The sequence below is a fragment of the Barbatula barbatula genome, assembly GCF_947034865.1.
Source record: "Barbatula barbatula genome assembly, chromosome: 4".
NCBI classification, from domain to species: domain Eukaryota; kingdom Metazoa; phylum Chordata; class Actinopteri; order Cypriniformes; family Nemacheilidae; genus Barbatula; species Barbatula barbatula.
Window position 1 is genome coordinate 332,787 of NC_136768.1, and position 15,697 is coordinate 348,483.

A 15,697-nucleotide genomic window follows, 5' to 3' on the forward strand; every position below is an offset into this window, starting at 1 on the left:
GCCCCGCCCTGAATCTCTGAACACAAGAGCTCTGTGTCACACACACACCAGTCAGATGTACACATTCATTATTACATGTATGTAGAAATATCATTCATTTCAATCTTAATTGTTGTTTTACTCTAAAGTCTTAACATCCGGTGAGCTCGATTTGATCATTTGCGTCCTGTGATTAAACTCTATTTCTCTAGAGACTCCACATGCGTAGCGTGACGTGACTGCCGAACAGAAACACGTCATATCACATGAAGAGCACTTTTCAATTCTACTGGTGACTCAAAGGATTCTGGGATACATTTGGGTCTCCAGTTATTATGAGAGCTGTCATTAAAGCTTATTTTGTTAAGAAATATAAACTGGAAAAGAGTTTGGTGTATTAGTGAGAAATATGTGATGGAGAGATTTCATTTAGATATCGATTAAGAGAAACAATCCATCATCCATCTGGTTTATAATTGCATCTATACTACCATTGAAAAACTATATTAGAAAGAAAACAGACGTCATATGCAAGTTAAATGTTTTTGATATTTGTATTTATTTTTAACTTTAATTACTTTGAACAACTATTAGACAGTCTAACCGTTACATACCATTCGATTTTGTACAACTCTTAATTATTTTGGGAAAAGTTCCTATAATAAAAAAAACAATTTCTCTGATTTTCTTCAGGAGATAAACGACTACTGCATCAGTCTGGAAGGCTCAGTTAATAAAGAAGCAATGAAAACTTATAATAGTTTTTCTAAATATTTGAATAATGCTCTCTGGCTTTTTGTTAATTGATGTAAATATTATTGAAAATGTTTTGTATACATTTATGTGTGATGTTTAGATTGTACATCTTGTTGTATATCGTGTCATGTCAAGTCAGCTTTATTTATATATAACTCTTTTTACTATTTTCATTGTTACAAAGCAGATGTACAATCTATCGTAAGAGATCAACTACATTAAATCTTTATCACATAAACACAACTCACTTCACATACATCCACATGAGATCAGACAGACAGACAGACAGACAGACACTGCCTCTTACCAGCAACAGAGGAGCAGCTGGCCAATCACACGCAGGCTTCCCCTCTTTCCTCTCAGATAAAAGCTGCTCTGTGATTGGCTGATGAGTCTCCTCTTTCCTCTCAGATAAAAGCTGCTCTGTGATTGGCTGATGAGTCTCCTCTTTCCTCTCAGATAAAAGCTGCTCTGTGATTGGCTGATGAGTCTCCTCTTTCCTCTCAGATAAAAGCTGCTCTGTGATTGGCTGATGAGTCTCCTCTTTCCTCTCAGATAAAAGCTGCTCTGTGATTGGCTGATGAGTCTCTCCAGGGTGATGGAATGTGCACAAAGGCTTCCCTGATGGCCTTCAGTGTACAAACACATAATCACACAAACACTAAACAACTGTGAATTACATATTAAGATTTAATGTCACGCGAATCTTTTAAACTGTGTTTATTGACACCGCGTGAAGCATCTGCAGTAAATCCAGTTCAGCTTCACTGGTGTGTGCTGCCCTCTGGTGCTCGGATATAGAATAACATCAACTAGTCAAAAACATTTAACGCCACTAAATACTTCCCTTAACACTTAAAGACGACTTATATCTCATTTTAATTTGAAATGTTATAAAACAAACAACTAATACACGTTTAACTGAATAAAGACATTCAACGTTTGTGTGGAAGTATTGCACATGAGACAAGTAATAAATACATGTAGGCCGTTTTGTTGTTTTAAGGCACTTTATGAAGCAGATTTCTTAAAACTGTTAAAATGATATTATACACCTGGAACATTCATAAATTGACCTTTTTAATTGTGGAAGTTGAGAGCATTAAGAAATGATAAAACAGTCAGTTGTCCATTAGAGCTTTAAATACGGTATAGCAAAACAAGTTATAATCTTACGTTAATGTTTTTCGTTTTCATATTTCCCTCTTTTATGAGCGAGTTTAAATATCACAAACGTATGTTTATACGCTCATGGTACATAACAGCACACATTTATATTTACACAGATATAACAGTGTGTTGTGTATTACTATCCAGCAGGTGTCGCTGCTGCGTCAATGTGTTTCGCTGATGGCGCGTGACGTCAGTGTGTGGGCGGATCCGTCACTCACGCACACGCACAGTGTCTGAGCTCTGCAGCCACATCCACGCACGCATCATCAGATCTGGTCTAAGTTAGTCTGATCTCTGCTGGATCTGAACGATCGGACGGTAAGTGCACCTTTTTACTACCGCTCATATACACACACACACACACGAGTCTTTAAAACTACTATTAAAAACACACACACACATATATATTGACGATTAAAGCAGCAAATGTCATTTAAGCTATTACATATGACTTTAATATTTAAATAACATGTCATTCTATCACTAACATAATGACGGGCGCAGGTATTGCGTCACAGCGATGTAGATGACGTCAGGGTTGAACACATCTGTGAGGTTTATGCGCACTGTTCAAGGTTGGAAGTGTAAAGGGTAGAAAGCAACCCCATCAATGACCTGATAAAGGTCATCCTCACTCACAACTGTGTGATGTCTACAGACCTGTGACCTGCATCTGATTTCATGACATCAGCACGAACACACTGTGAGAAATCACAGAGACAGATCTGTGTGTGTCAAACATCAGGATACAGAAAAACATACTTCCTTCTCAATGACAAGACACGTTATGACATCTGGTTACTGGTGGTGAATTTCTTTTATTGTTATGGTTCTTATCGTATGTTTGTTATTCCACATTATCCGTATTATGTTAACTGATGTCCAGTGTGAGATGTGATGTGGATGCCAAGAATCTGATGAGACATCAACACTTCATTCATGCTTCAGTCTGTTCAAACCGCTGCCTGTTCAGAACTCAACCATATAAGGACCCTGAGCATCAGGAGCTGATGTTCACTGTTAAAAATCTCAACACGAATCATCATACAAACATCTTTAAAACGACAACTATACTCCCACAAACACGTGTCTGCACGGTGGAATAGCTCTCGTTTACAAAACAGGACATGTGTGTGTGTGTGTGTGAGATTCAGTCAAATGATTGATAATGATATAATGAGTGATGTGTTGATGTTTTCAGCTGGCGATGGGTCGCTGACAGCGCCGCTGAGGTCAATTCTATCAGCTCTGTGATTGGCTCGTTCTGTTTTCGTGACTGCTGTCACCATGGCGAAGAGTCCAGAGGTAAAACTAGCGGTTTTTGGCAGAGCAGGAGTGGGCAAGTCAGGTAAGAGAGAGAGAGACAGCAGTACAGCGAGACATAATTTAAGTTTGTCTTCATGGCTTTATTGATTTAAACAGGAGGATATAAACACAACATTCAATCACACGTCAGGCGTCTTCAGTGCTACATTAACACACAAACAAATGAAAGTATTTGCTCATGGAGTGTATAATATCTCATCGCTCTGAACATTGATGTCTTTAGTCTACTACACTGTCTGGGGAACTCATCGACTCAAATAGAAAATCTCTGATAATTCACACACGAGATGCATTGAATCTCTCAGTTGATTCATCCGTCTTATTGTTGTTTATTTGTTTACTTGCAGTGTAGTGAATGGTTTGGCAGGTGTCATGGCAACTGTTTCTTCTTCTGCCACTTAATGCTTTTGTTCATTAGATCTTGACGCATTTTACTGACGCTGTTGAATGAAAACACAGAGCACAACATTACTCATCCTGCACTTCACACATGTACAGTAACATACAAGACTAGAGAACCATCCACTGACACATCAGCATCAGAAACATCCACACAGACGTGCTGAGTGTGTGTGTGCGTGTGTAATGAAACCCAGAGCAGTTGTTACAGGAAGGAATCTGTAAATAGTTTAAAGGGGATGAAAAGAGAAACTGTTTGGTTGTGTCAGGTCTGTAATGAAAGAAAACACACAGATGTTTGTGTACGGATGAGCTGTGAGTGTTTGTGAGTTGATGAGATGAAAAAATAACACAGCAGAAATGACAACCTACAAACATCCAGACCGCACAAATAAAACATCACACACACACACACACACACACACACACACACACACACACACACACACACACACGCACGTCTTTACAGGACTGAACGCTCTGGTCAACTCAGTCTGAGTTCTGTGAGATCAGACACTGGATTCATATGTTGATGTTTATGTGTTTCTTGACATGAAAGAAAACAAGACACTGCACGCACCTGCTGATACACATCTGTCTCTGTGTGTGCTTTCACATTTAACTATCAATGAATACAAATGAATCGTGGTTGGTAATTTTACATGGTCTCTTCCTGTCTAAGGCCCGCCTACTTTCAGGTGTTGTGTTCACAGATTCCCAAAGTGTTGTGAGCTTCAGTGATTTATGCATGAATCACACACACACACACACACACACACTTACACATTGTGCGGGTTGAATGTAGATTGCATCATTCTGAGGTTTGAGTGGGACACACGGATCGCTCCGAGTGCTTTTGATGAATCTGAGTCTTTTACACCTTCACACACGTGTGAAACTAGAGCCGATAAAGCGCCCTACTTAGGGAAGTGAACAGTGCTTGTGTGAATGCAGTATTGTGTTGATGTTTGTAAAGAAGAGCTGCATCGGTCTACATGTCATCCGGCTCTGACGTTCAGTCGTGATGGTCATCTGTTTATATCAAGTGTATTCAGGGTAAACTAGATTGATGCAATTTGATCAAATAGCAGAAGAAAGTGATAAATATGATCAATAAAACTGTGTTATCATTTTCAAAACATTAAATATATCAATAAAACTCACATCTATCGTATGACAGCAGTGTGTGCGTGTGTGATGGTGAACGTGTGCTGGTGAGAGGGGTTGTGGGAAAGTTGATTGAGGGTCATACAGAGGAAGTGACTCAATCATGTCATGTAAACAACCAGCATACACAAACTAACCAATAACACCCTGGCAACCATTCAGAGGAGCCTAACAACCACACAACAACACCCTGACAACCACACAGTACACAGCAGCGTGATGATGACACTGAATGTTTGCACAGCAGACTCTGGGATTGATTGGGTCTGTTTCAGGTTTCTGATTATGACTTTAATCACATCAGACTGTCGTTTGTGTGCGTGTGTGTGTGCGTGTGTGTGTGTGTGTGTGTGTGTGTGTGTGTGTCATGATGACAAAATCAATCAGATGGTCCAAAGGAATATCTGTGAGGAAATGACTGTGTTCACATGCTCTGTGTTTGTCTAACGTGTGTTGTTGAGTACAGGTCAGCTCAGACACTCATGATGAAGCTTCAGTAGATGCTCTGAGACATTTACATGTATGCTTTTGGCAGATGCTTTTATCCAAAGGGACGTACATTGCATTGTACTATACATTTGAAGAGTTTGGTTCCAAAACGACAGAAAATTAGTTTTATCGTGCATTCCAATTAATGTCAATCAAACTGCAGTCGGTTTGTTTTGAATAAAGCCATAATATCTAGGAAAAGAACACAATTAAAACATGAAAACATCATAAATAACCAGATTTTTGAAATTCTTTAAAAACGTCTGTATGCACAGCACACACCTCCAGACATCACAGTTACACGCGTCAGACAGCGTGACATCTTCAAACACGCATTCACATTTATCTATCAATGAACATGAATCAATGCCGTATTAAACAGTACAGAGACATGATCGCCTCACTCATCACATGATTTCTGTCTGTGTGCGCAGCTCTGGTGGTGAGATTCCTGACCAAACGTTTCATCTGGGAGTACGACCCCACACTTGGTAAGACACACACACACACAGACACCTTTCAGTCTGTTCCTGCGTTCACCTCAAACACGTATGTCCGTAAATGACCTGATGATGTCACCTGTGTCATAATGAGAACTGACCTCACAGAGTCCACGTACCGCCATCAGGCCAACATCGACGATGAGACGGTTGCTATGGAGATCCTGGACACAGCTGGACAGGTAACGCACACAACCACATGAACACGCCCACTTTTCACCGTCCAATCGGATGTAGTGATGTGTTGATGTTTGTCAGGAGGATGTGCTGCAGAAGGAGGGTCACATGCGCTGGGCGGACGGTTTCATTGTGGTTTATGACATCACAGACCGCGGGAGCTTTGAGGACGTGACGCCTCTGAAGGGATTCCTGGACGAGGTCAAGAGACCCAAACACGTCCCGCTGGTGCTGCTGGGAAATAAAGCGGATCTGGAACACGCCCGTCAGGTCTCTACGGAGGAGGGCGAGCGGCTGGCGGCGGACATGGCCTGTGCGTTTTACGAGTGCTCGGCGTGCTCGGATCAGGTGGGCACGGGCGGCGGCGTGGCCGAGGCTTTTCACGAGCTGTGCCGTGAGGTGCGTCGCCGACGGGCTGTACAGGGCAAAGCCCGCCGCAGGAGCTCCACCACACACGTCAAACAGGCCATTAACAAGATGCTGACGAAAATCAGCAGTTAAACACACAGAGAACATGTGTGAACATACAGCTCTCATCATTACGAATCACAATAAGAGTTAAATGTGGTTAAGTCTGTCAAAGCTTCTGCGGTATCCGTGTGTCTGAAAAACAAATCATTTATTCTAAGAGTCATCGATGGAGGAATTTTGGCACAGTAGATGTTAACATTTTAAACGGACCTCGGGGAAGAGAATGAAAAGTCTATTTTTAACGCTAGGAGCCCGTGCAGTGATTTTTAGTTTCTCTTCAGTCTGTTGATTTGTTCTTACGGCTGAAGTGAAGGATTCAGTGAAATGTTAACAGAGATATCCCCATCACATATAACTCACTGACATCAGAGGAGAACAACCGCCCGCCGGCCCTCAGGAACGTCTCAATCTCAACCGGCCATCAACATTTTTCTCATGTTATAGGAAAGATTTTTTGAAAATGTTCTGTCACATTCCTAACATCAAAAACACAAGAACAAACATGAACATTTCTGCCTTCATGAAAACATGTGTACACACGTGAATCTGGTGATAAAACACACATCTGTGTGTATGTGTTTATATTGCGTCTGATATTGTAGATAATGTGTACAGTACAAAGAACCCTGCAGATATATGCATGTGTGTGTGTGTAGTCCCTGTCACACATACAGTCTTTACAGGTACATTTCCAGAAAATTACATTAAACAGATCATGTGTTTTTATATCCCGGTGGGGACCTAAACCTGAATGCACACCAACACATGGGGACTCATGTCACTGTGGGGATCAAAATTGAGGTCAAAAAAGCGAATGAATCGTACAGAAACAAATCTAAAAATACAAAAAGTTTTCTATGATTTTTAGAGGATAAAATGTACAGTATAAAATTACTATGCCAATGGACTGTCCCCACGGAGATAATAAACCAGACGTTTGTGTGTTAGTGACAGGAAAGAAGAATCAAGATAATAGTGAAGTTGTGTTGAGATGTCAGGAGAAGCAGGTGAAATGTGTGCAGGTTAATGTACAAGCAGCCGGTTGTTATCACAGAATATCTGTTGTAAGGTCAGAAACGATGTTCAAATGTCACAAACAGGTAAATTGGTTTAATCATCTGTAAATATATTGTCATATCTGTTATTAAAAGACATATTTATATTTCATTTGTAAAAAACTGTCTTAATGATTTGCTGCATCTGGGTTACTGTGTGTTATTAGTTTTAAAAGGTGTTATCTGGGAATAACGAACCTGCAAATCTGGCGACTGGCCAATCAGAATCAAGCATTCCAGCCAGCTGTGTAATAAAAGACATTGACACACATTCAGCGCCTGAATAAAGAAAGATACAAACGTGACACTCACCCGTCTCATAACTTTAATCTCAGTGGAAAGTTTTCCTTTATCATTATCATGAAGATTATCTGAAGATCACACAGTCAAAGCATCAGGGTGAGGCAGAACTCTGGTGTAGATCAATAACATTACTAAGTTTGTGTGTCTGGATGTAAGTCTGGAGAATGCACATTGTAAAGTGTTTGTGCAAAATAAAATGAAACCTCAAACACACAGTGTTCAGAATGTAAAGGTTATCATCATCAGTACAGTGTTGTATTATGGGCTGCCGGATTATATTTCTATTACGATCATGACAAACATCACTAGAAGTGCTCAAGAATGTATCTGATAATAAAAATAATATCAAGACATGAAATATAAATGAACAGCTAACTCGAGCATAATGTGTGTGTGTTAGGGTGTTGTGTGTACAGGGCGTGCCATGTTCAGATGAAGGATAATTACATGTGTGTGTCTGTGAATAGAAGCCAGAGCAGCATAAATGTCTATAAACAGCAGCTCAACACTAAACACTTCAGCAGAAGACATTACACACACACACACACACACACAGCATCAGCACCACGCCTGTGCTGGGACCGAGTCTGATCTCACATCACCTGACCTCTGACCCTGAGCCCACCCGCTGCACAAAACATATGAACACACACACACACTCACTGTTTATTCTCATGAAGCTCCTGAAGAGACGTTCCTTGTGACATCACACTGTAACTTTACATGACTAAAGCAACACGACAGTACAAGAAAACACAATAACAACACAGTTCACGTAAACGCAACGCTGAGAACTGTAAAAGAACATCATCCTCTTAAACCACCGCGGGATTGTGGGTAATATTAGACCTACAGGAAAACTCCACCAGAACTAAAGGACGTCATGCACAGAGACAGAAATAACAGAGATCTCCTTCACTACTGACTGTAATATATATATATCAGATAAAGCAGTGAGTATATGTGAGTAAATCATCCTTCATCTGCTTATTGAGCAGACTGAAGAACTTCTTTTCTTTAGAGACAATGACACGTGAACACCTTGAGCTCCAGAGGCATTATGGGAAGACATGAGCGTATCAGAAAACACCTGCCTGGATTAGTGCCTGTTCAGCCCACACACTGTCTCTCATCGCTCTCTTTGTGTTTAAGACTTTGCAGTTTCCATGGAGACCAAGGCTTTGTTTTCAACTCTCCATTTCTCTTTGTGACCTGTAACACACACACACACGCGTGCGCGCTGTCACCAATGTGAGATGTCTTGAATGGCGAGCTGCTGGACCTTGAGAACATGTGACGTGCGTGTGTGATGTGTTTTACCAGGTCTTAAGCGTGTCTCATATGAAATGTTTGTCTGTGATGTGCTGCCCTCTGCTGACTGATCACAACACCTTCATTCTCACATCTGCTCTCATCCGCTCCTGTGGTTCTCCTTACACTTCAGACAAAAGGTCTATATTGATGAAAACATCATGACATGAAGGGAATATACCTGCAGAGAGCGTCCGTCAGCGTGAGATGAGAGATTCACCTCCAGCACTCTCTCTCTCTCTCTCTCTCTGAATGACACACAACGATTCAAACACAAGTAAAGCACGAGCCCGTCATATTAAACACTTGAAACCGTTTAATAGCATTTCCATAAATAACACGGCATAATATACAAAATAAATGAAAAGACACAAACATACATTAGAGTTAAAGATGAAGCAGTGAGATACAGAATATCTTCTTCACAACAAAAACAAACATGCCACATTAAATCATGACGTCACTGTGTGTTACTGAAGAGAAAGAGAGAAAGTGTGTGTGTGTGTGTCTAATATACCCTATATATGACATCAGCACATGATGAATATTAGCTGGCTTTGATTCACACATCTACAGTCCCGTAGTGTGTGTGTGTTTCAGTTCTTATTGTTTTGTTCTGCATATATTCACTGTCAAGGTCTTTGCACATACAGTCCGAATTTATTTTTTTATTTGGCGCTCGTTTGTAGGGTGTCTCTGAATTGTCAAAACGCCTCTCAAAATGCTTGCTACGGATGCGAAAAACGCAGAAAATCAAACCCAGTCAGAGTTTTTGATGACGGACGAAAATATCAGAGGCAGTGTGTATATGTGATTGACACAACGTGAGGTCGTATTTATTTTTCAACGTGCAGAAATTTCGGACGCCAAATTCGAACTGAATGTGCAACGGCCTTCTGTGTGAGGTAGACACTAAACTCATGATCTTTAATGGCTCCTCAGACTGAAATGCTAGTCAAACTCATGCAAATGTTCTTGACAGCGAGAGATAAACACTGAACACAGATGAGTCACCCGAATCAAATCAATCCATAACAGTGATTCAGAGTTGAAGCGTTACAACGATTCACATAAGAAAGAGTTGGTCCAGAAGTTCACATTATTAACATCATCACCATCTTCAGACGCATGAACACACGATCAATGACACATTAAAGCATTCGAACACGTCCACGGAAAGACTCTTCTTCCGTTGTTTATGGCTTAACTGCACGACTCCATTTCAGGGGAAACCACAAATTCATTTTCAGAATTTGGTCCATTTCAACAAGCCGAAGGAAAACCAACGGTTGTTCACTGGATTCTCAGACACTGTACAATATGAACGACACACATGTGAAGGAAGCGTGTTGACAATATTACACATCTGTAACGTGTTATCAAGAGCTCATGTGATGGATTATAAACGGCTTCTTTCATTTCAGTAGATCAAGAATCTTCTGATGGTTCTTCTGCATTGCTTCATAAGAATTCAAATGCACTTTGCAACAATTCCCCTCATACAGTATTTGCTGCGGTGTAAAGGAGGCGAATTCCCCGACACACGTGCCGATATTGAAGAAGAACAGAGAGAGAAGCTGTGAGAGTTGGTAAAGGGAAGAAACTGAAGTGTGGAAGACTGACTCCAGCAGTACAGATGACAATATTGCTGGTTGATACGTTATCAATGAGTCTGATTGCATCAGATTCTACAGTATATCATGACTTTACGTCTGTCTTTTTCACACACACGCAGATGTTGAATGAAAGTCATAAAGCAGAGGGTTTGTATGAATCTCTCATCAGTGTCAGTGGAGTGGGTTTTGTTTGCGAGACATGATGTTCATCTAACGGCAGATGATGAAAGAACAGCTGCCGTCAGACCAACACAATCTCCGTGAGCACACGCGTGTACGTACGTACGTGCGTGCGTGTGTTTTAGTCAGAGAAGAGGCTGGCGAAGGACTGCCGCAGGCTGCGGATGGTCTCGGCTTTGGCCTCGTCGTCTGTGACGTTTCCCCGCAGCGTCTCACTGAAGGTGTTGGTGAGCGACTGGGATTTACTGAAACATAATCACACACACACGCTTATCACTCAGCTAATGATTGACAGCTGTCATGGAGGGGTGGATGGAGTTGTGGGTGTGTCTACATGAGATGGAATGATTGACAGGTGGACTGATCTTACTTGAGCTGTGGCGCTTGTTTCTGTGTGCCGGGTCCGGCGGCGGGAATGGGACCCGGCTGGAAGGCCTGGCTGGGTGAGGTAGAGGCAGAGCGCGCCCGCTTGGGTTGAGTCGTCTGCGGCCCGGCGGGAGACTGCACACACACACACATCAGTTTAATACACACGCACGCACAGCATGACATCACTCAGTGACAGTGATACTGAACCTTAGTGGATGACGTCTGTGGTGTGGTGATGCCCAACAGAGAGAAAGCCATTTTACTCATGACCAGATCACAGATGAGCTGTCGATCCTCTTCAACATGTTCACCAATCAGAGGCATGGAGCTGTCCATCACCTGACACACACACACACAGGCGTGAGCTCAGACTGCAGTATACAGCTATGGCCACTGAGTGGCGCTATTGTCAAACACATTATGAAATACAACAGAAGGATTTCAACTTCACATTCATGATAACTGCTGCCCGGAGTGTTCGGGGTGAACCTTTGAAGACATTTTCTTTGTTATTGCACAATAAATCATTTTCAAACTGCGTTGAAGTGCAGTGATGTTAGATTAGCTTAAGGTTAAGAAATTTCCGTTAACATCGCTGTTCTACAACACCATGCTCTGTCCTGTATTTGACATTTTCTGATTTTATTTTTATTTCCTTTGGAACAAAGCACATTGTGAAAAGCGCTATAGGCTTGTAATTTAAATTGAATCAAATTGATGTCTAGTTAAGAAGCAATTGATCAAGTGTGAGACACTACAAGACGTATGAAGTAGGTAATGACACTCAACCTCATTACTTTTATGACAGGAACATAAAAGTTGCCATGGAAACATATTCATAGTTTTCTTTCATGAACACATTTCAATAGATTTCACTGATGTGTTAAACCTGTGAGATGTGTAACAGTGATTCAGTAAGGGAGAGAGAATCACACCTTATTGGGTGATGTGAGAAGTGAATCAGGATTGACATCACTCTGTTTGCTTTGGCGCTCGCATGTTCAGTGTCGTATCTAATCAAACCAAACCCATGAAGTCATACTGTGATCTAATGCAACACAATCTAACACTGACACACTAATGCCAGAGATAAAACACACACACACGGTCGGCAGAGGTTGCTGACTTCAGGTATCATAACAACAGGAAGTGCCGTGTGGACATTCCAGCTCTTTCTGGTTTGACGTTCCAGTTGAACTGATCCAGAAGCAGTTATATAATCAATAACACATGACACTTCCACCATCACTGATTCAAAAACAAAAGATGAATGAGGTCAACACATGACCCGACTGTCTGACGTTTGTTTATTTTGACATCACCGGCGTGTGTGTCTGATTCCTCAAGTTTAGACACAAACATGTCCAGTGATCTCCAGTACATCTGTGTGATGCCTCAGGGGATTGTGGGTAGTGTCGTGATGTGTGTGTGTGTGTGACAGGACAAACCTCTATGATATAATCCTTGCCATCTTTACCATGAACGGCTTTGACAGCACAGATATCCAAACCTCCAAACATCTCAGCACACGAGTCCACCCACAGACGATACCTGTCAACACATTCACACACGCTCAATGTCAACATCTACATGTGTGTGTGATGATAATGATGACACGTGTGTGTGTGTGTGTCACCTGTCAGTCATAGCGATCTGCTCCAGCATAGCTGATCCTGTGTTTGCCTTCCAGTTACCTGAGATAGATGTTCTCCTGAAAAACACACAGACAGTCAGACAGACGGAGAGACAGACACACACACACACATTGCTCATCACAACAGATGCTGGTGTTTATTTGTTTCTCTGTCTGACTGATGACACAAACATTTCTTCAGAGATACACTAAAGTCTTTTCCCATGAACTCCTGTTGACATGAAGCATCAGTGTGTCCAGGCGTCTGATCACAGCAGACCAGGGTTTGACTCTTTGTCTCTTCAACACACACATACGCCCGACACATATGCACACACAGACAAGCACGCACACTTTTGATGCGCTTTTGATGGGAGTGATGCGCTGCTAAGATGGCGATGGCCGGCTCCGCCCACTTTAAGGTTCAAAACACCTCATCAGAAACCAACAGGTGATGTCGCAGACAGTACGTCCATATTTTCTCCCGTCTATGGTTCTTACATGTATGCTTTATAGTTGTTGGCGATTTTCTGGATGCGGATGTCATACTTGGAGTCCACGAATGGCTCGGCTGTGGCGTAGGTCTTAGCGATGGCAACTACACTGGTGATGTCCTGAAAATCATTGGCTGTCTCCACTTTTATCTGTCAGACAAACACATTAAACAGACATTATAATCTGAGGACGTCTTGTGGGTTTCAGGAACAACCCAGTGACCTGCACTCACTACTCTACATGTTAATGTATGAGGTCAAAACACACATCATTTTCCACTTCCACATTTATCAAACAATGACAGGGGGATGTGAGGTCACTGCAGGGGTTCAGGCAGGTCACAAAGGTCAAGCTATTTCTAGTCTCAAGGTCAAGCTACTTTAGATATTGATGATTAGATCAGTAAGACAAACCCAACCGACCAATCAAAACAGAGTATGGTGCGATGACATACCTTTCCCATGCCGGCATGGGCGTGTCCCATCTTGACCACCACTGGAAATGAAGCAGCGGCCATCTGAAACAGACAGAAGCAGAGCTCTTTACTGTAACTGCTCTCTGACATAACAGCTTGTTTGGCTTCATACTGGTTTCATCCTGACTAAACTCTACACAGACAAATAGTCATTCCTTGACCAAACACACCTCAACTAACAGCAGATAGACCGCAGCTCTGATCCCAGAACAGTGACGTGACATGAATGAACATCAGATCATTACTGGAGGAATCAATAACACAGCCCACCGTCACACAACAGACACACAAAACTCTGAAATCACTGTCACACAATTCCTCACATGACTGTATGAAGTGAGTGAAGGACACGTAAAAGCATTCAACACACTCATTATATTTACAAGTTTACTGGAAACGTCACTTGGTTTCCCTTCTTACAAAAATGTTCCAGTTTGCTGCGGCCCACCACAGACCCTACTGAGGTTTGCTTTTCCTGTTTAAACAATTAACAAAAAATACTTTCCAGACTTGAAATGGATTCACAACACTGTTTTCCATTCACCTGAACCCTGACAGAGAGAGAGAGAGTGTAGGGTGAGATTCCCGTTGGCAGGACTGAATCATTCCTCTTCACACATCAGTGTGAGATTCTGACACAACACCAGCATTCACTCCAGCTGATCCCTTTACTCTCTAAAACAGATCACTGATCACATCTACAAATGTGAAGCACAATATGAGATCCCTCTCCAAATGAAATCGGCTCAGAACATGTGACTTGACTGGAGATCCACTCACAAGCTGTGTCTGGTTTGGTAAGGTTGTGTCCTCCAGGGGTCTGGATGTGGTATACGGAGGACTCTCAACTTGGAATTAAACGTCCTTCATAAAACATACTGGGAGAAAAGTAAACAGGAAGTACCACGTTGCTATGACAACACGTTGCACTCGCACACCTGTCAAATACATGAAAATTATTTCTACATGATTTTAAGACCTAGAAAGTTGGTTGTTTTCTACCCTAAGCGATGACAGAAGAGTTCAACAAATGTAAAATGTTTTGTCTTACTGTTTTTAAACGTTTAAAAATCACTAAACACTTGTAAACCTATTTACTACACCTGCCTGCTAAGATAAAAAAGCGTGACACAAATTGTAACCTGTTGACATATAAACGACACATATAGGATTGAATGTGCGGTTTATTCAAATAACAGACGTTGGCCGATCTCTAGCAATGAAGGATACACCTCATGTGTCCTCAGAATTCTGGGGAAAGCAGGTCGCATTAGAACGGTGCATACTGAGTGTCCTACCTGCTTATATGAAACAGGACAGCCTCAATGACGTAGCAGGCTTCTAATGAGTCCTCCGGAGGACGCAGCCTTCCAAAACCAGACACAGCCATAGACTGATATGACCTCATTTCCTCTGGAGGTTAGAGGTCACAGGAACAGCCGCATGTCCAGTAAAATAACATGAAACCAGCCAAATGTCTGATTTGAACGTTGATTCTGAATCAAATGAATGACATTGCATGTCGGGTGTGTGAATGAAAGGTGTGTATGACTAGACGTGGTCTTCACAGAGAGAAACATATTGAGTTTTCTCAAGCATGTCCCACTGGTATGTTCAAGACAAATCTGTCCACTGTAAATCAGAATGAGGGAATTAGCGGAAGTTTCATTTGTGTCTATATACAGACAGAGATTCCTGTGGGAGCTCCGCCTCCTGTTTCCTCCACCCACCCGCATCTCCCACTGACCTTTGACCCTTCACTCTTCATCTCCAGCATAATCATCCTCAACCCGTTACCCATGAGAGGCGCACACACACACAAT

At 41.9% G+C, this 15,697-nt stretch overlaps 2 protein-coding genes across 2 annotated transcripts in view; one reads left to right on the plus strand and one right to left on the minus strand.

Annotated features, from left to right (window-relative positions):
* The first annotated feature begins 2,094 nt into the window (after window positions 1–2,094).
* rerg (RAS-like, estrogen-regulated, growth inhibitor) lies at window positions 2,095–7,802 on the plus strand. Its single transcript, XM_079454860.1, has 5 exons — window positions 2,095–2,226; window positions 3,110–3,256; window positions 5,724–5,780; window positions 5,898–5,971; window positions 6,048–7,802. The coding sequence occupies exons 2-5, from the start codon at window positions 3,196–3,198 to the stop codon at window positions 6,465–6,467; spliced, it is 612 nt and encodes a 203-aa protein (XP_079310986.1). The 5' UTR covers window positions 2,095–2,226; window positions 3,110–3,195; the 3' UTR covers window positions 6,468–7,802.
* A 647-nt stretch (window positions 7,803–8,449) lies between these two features.
* syn3 (synapsin III) overlaps window positions 8,450–15,697 on the minus strand; it is a 30,045-nt gene continuing 22,797 nt past the window's right edge. Inside the window, exons 7-13 of the mRNA XM_079454765.1 lie at window positions 13,854–13,916; window positions 13,406–13,548; window positions 12,908–12,982; window positions 12,720–12,822; window positions 11,479–11,610; window positions 11,273–11,403; window positions 8,450–11,147 (exon numbers count right to left, since the gene is read on the minus strand). Of these exons, the coding sequence (XP_079310891.1) occupies window positions 11,024–11,147; window positions 11,273–11,403; window positions 11,479–11,610; window positions 12,720–12,822; window positions 12,908–12,982; window positions 13,406–13,548; window positions 13,854–13,916 (771 nt within the window). The 3' untranslated portion in view covers window positions 8,450–11,023. The remainder of the gene's footprint in view (window positions 11,148–11,272; window positions 11,404–11,478; window positions 11,611–12,719; window positions 12,823–12,907; window positions 12,983–13,405; window positions 13,549–13,853; window positions 13,917–15,697) is intronic.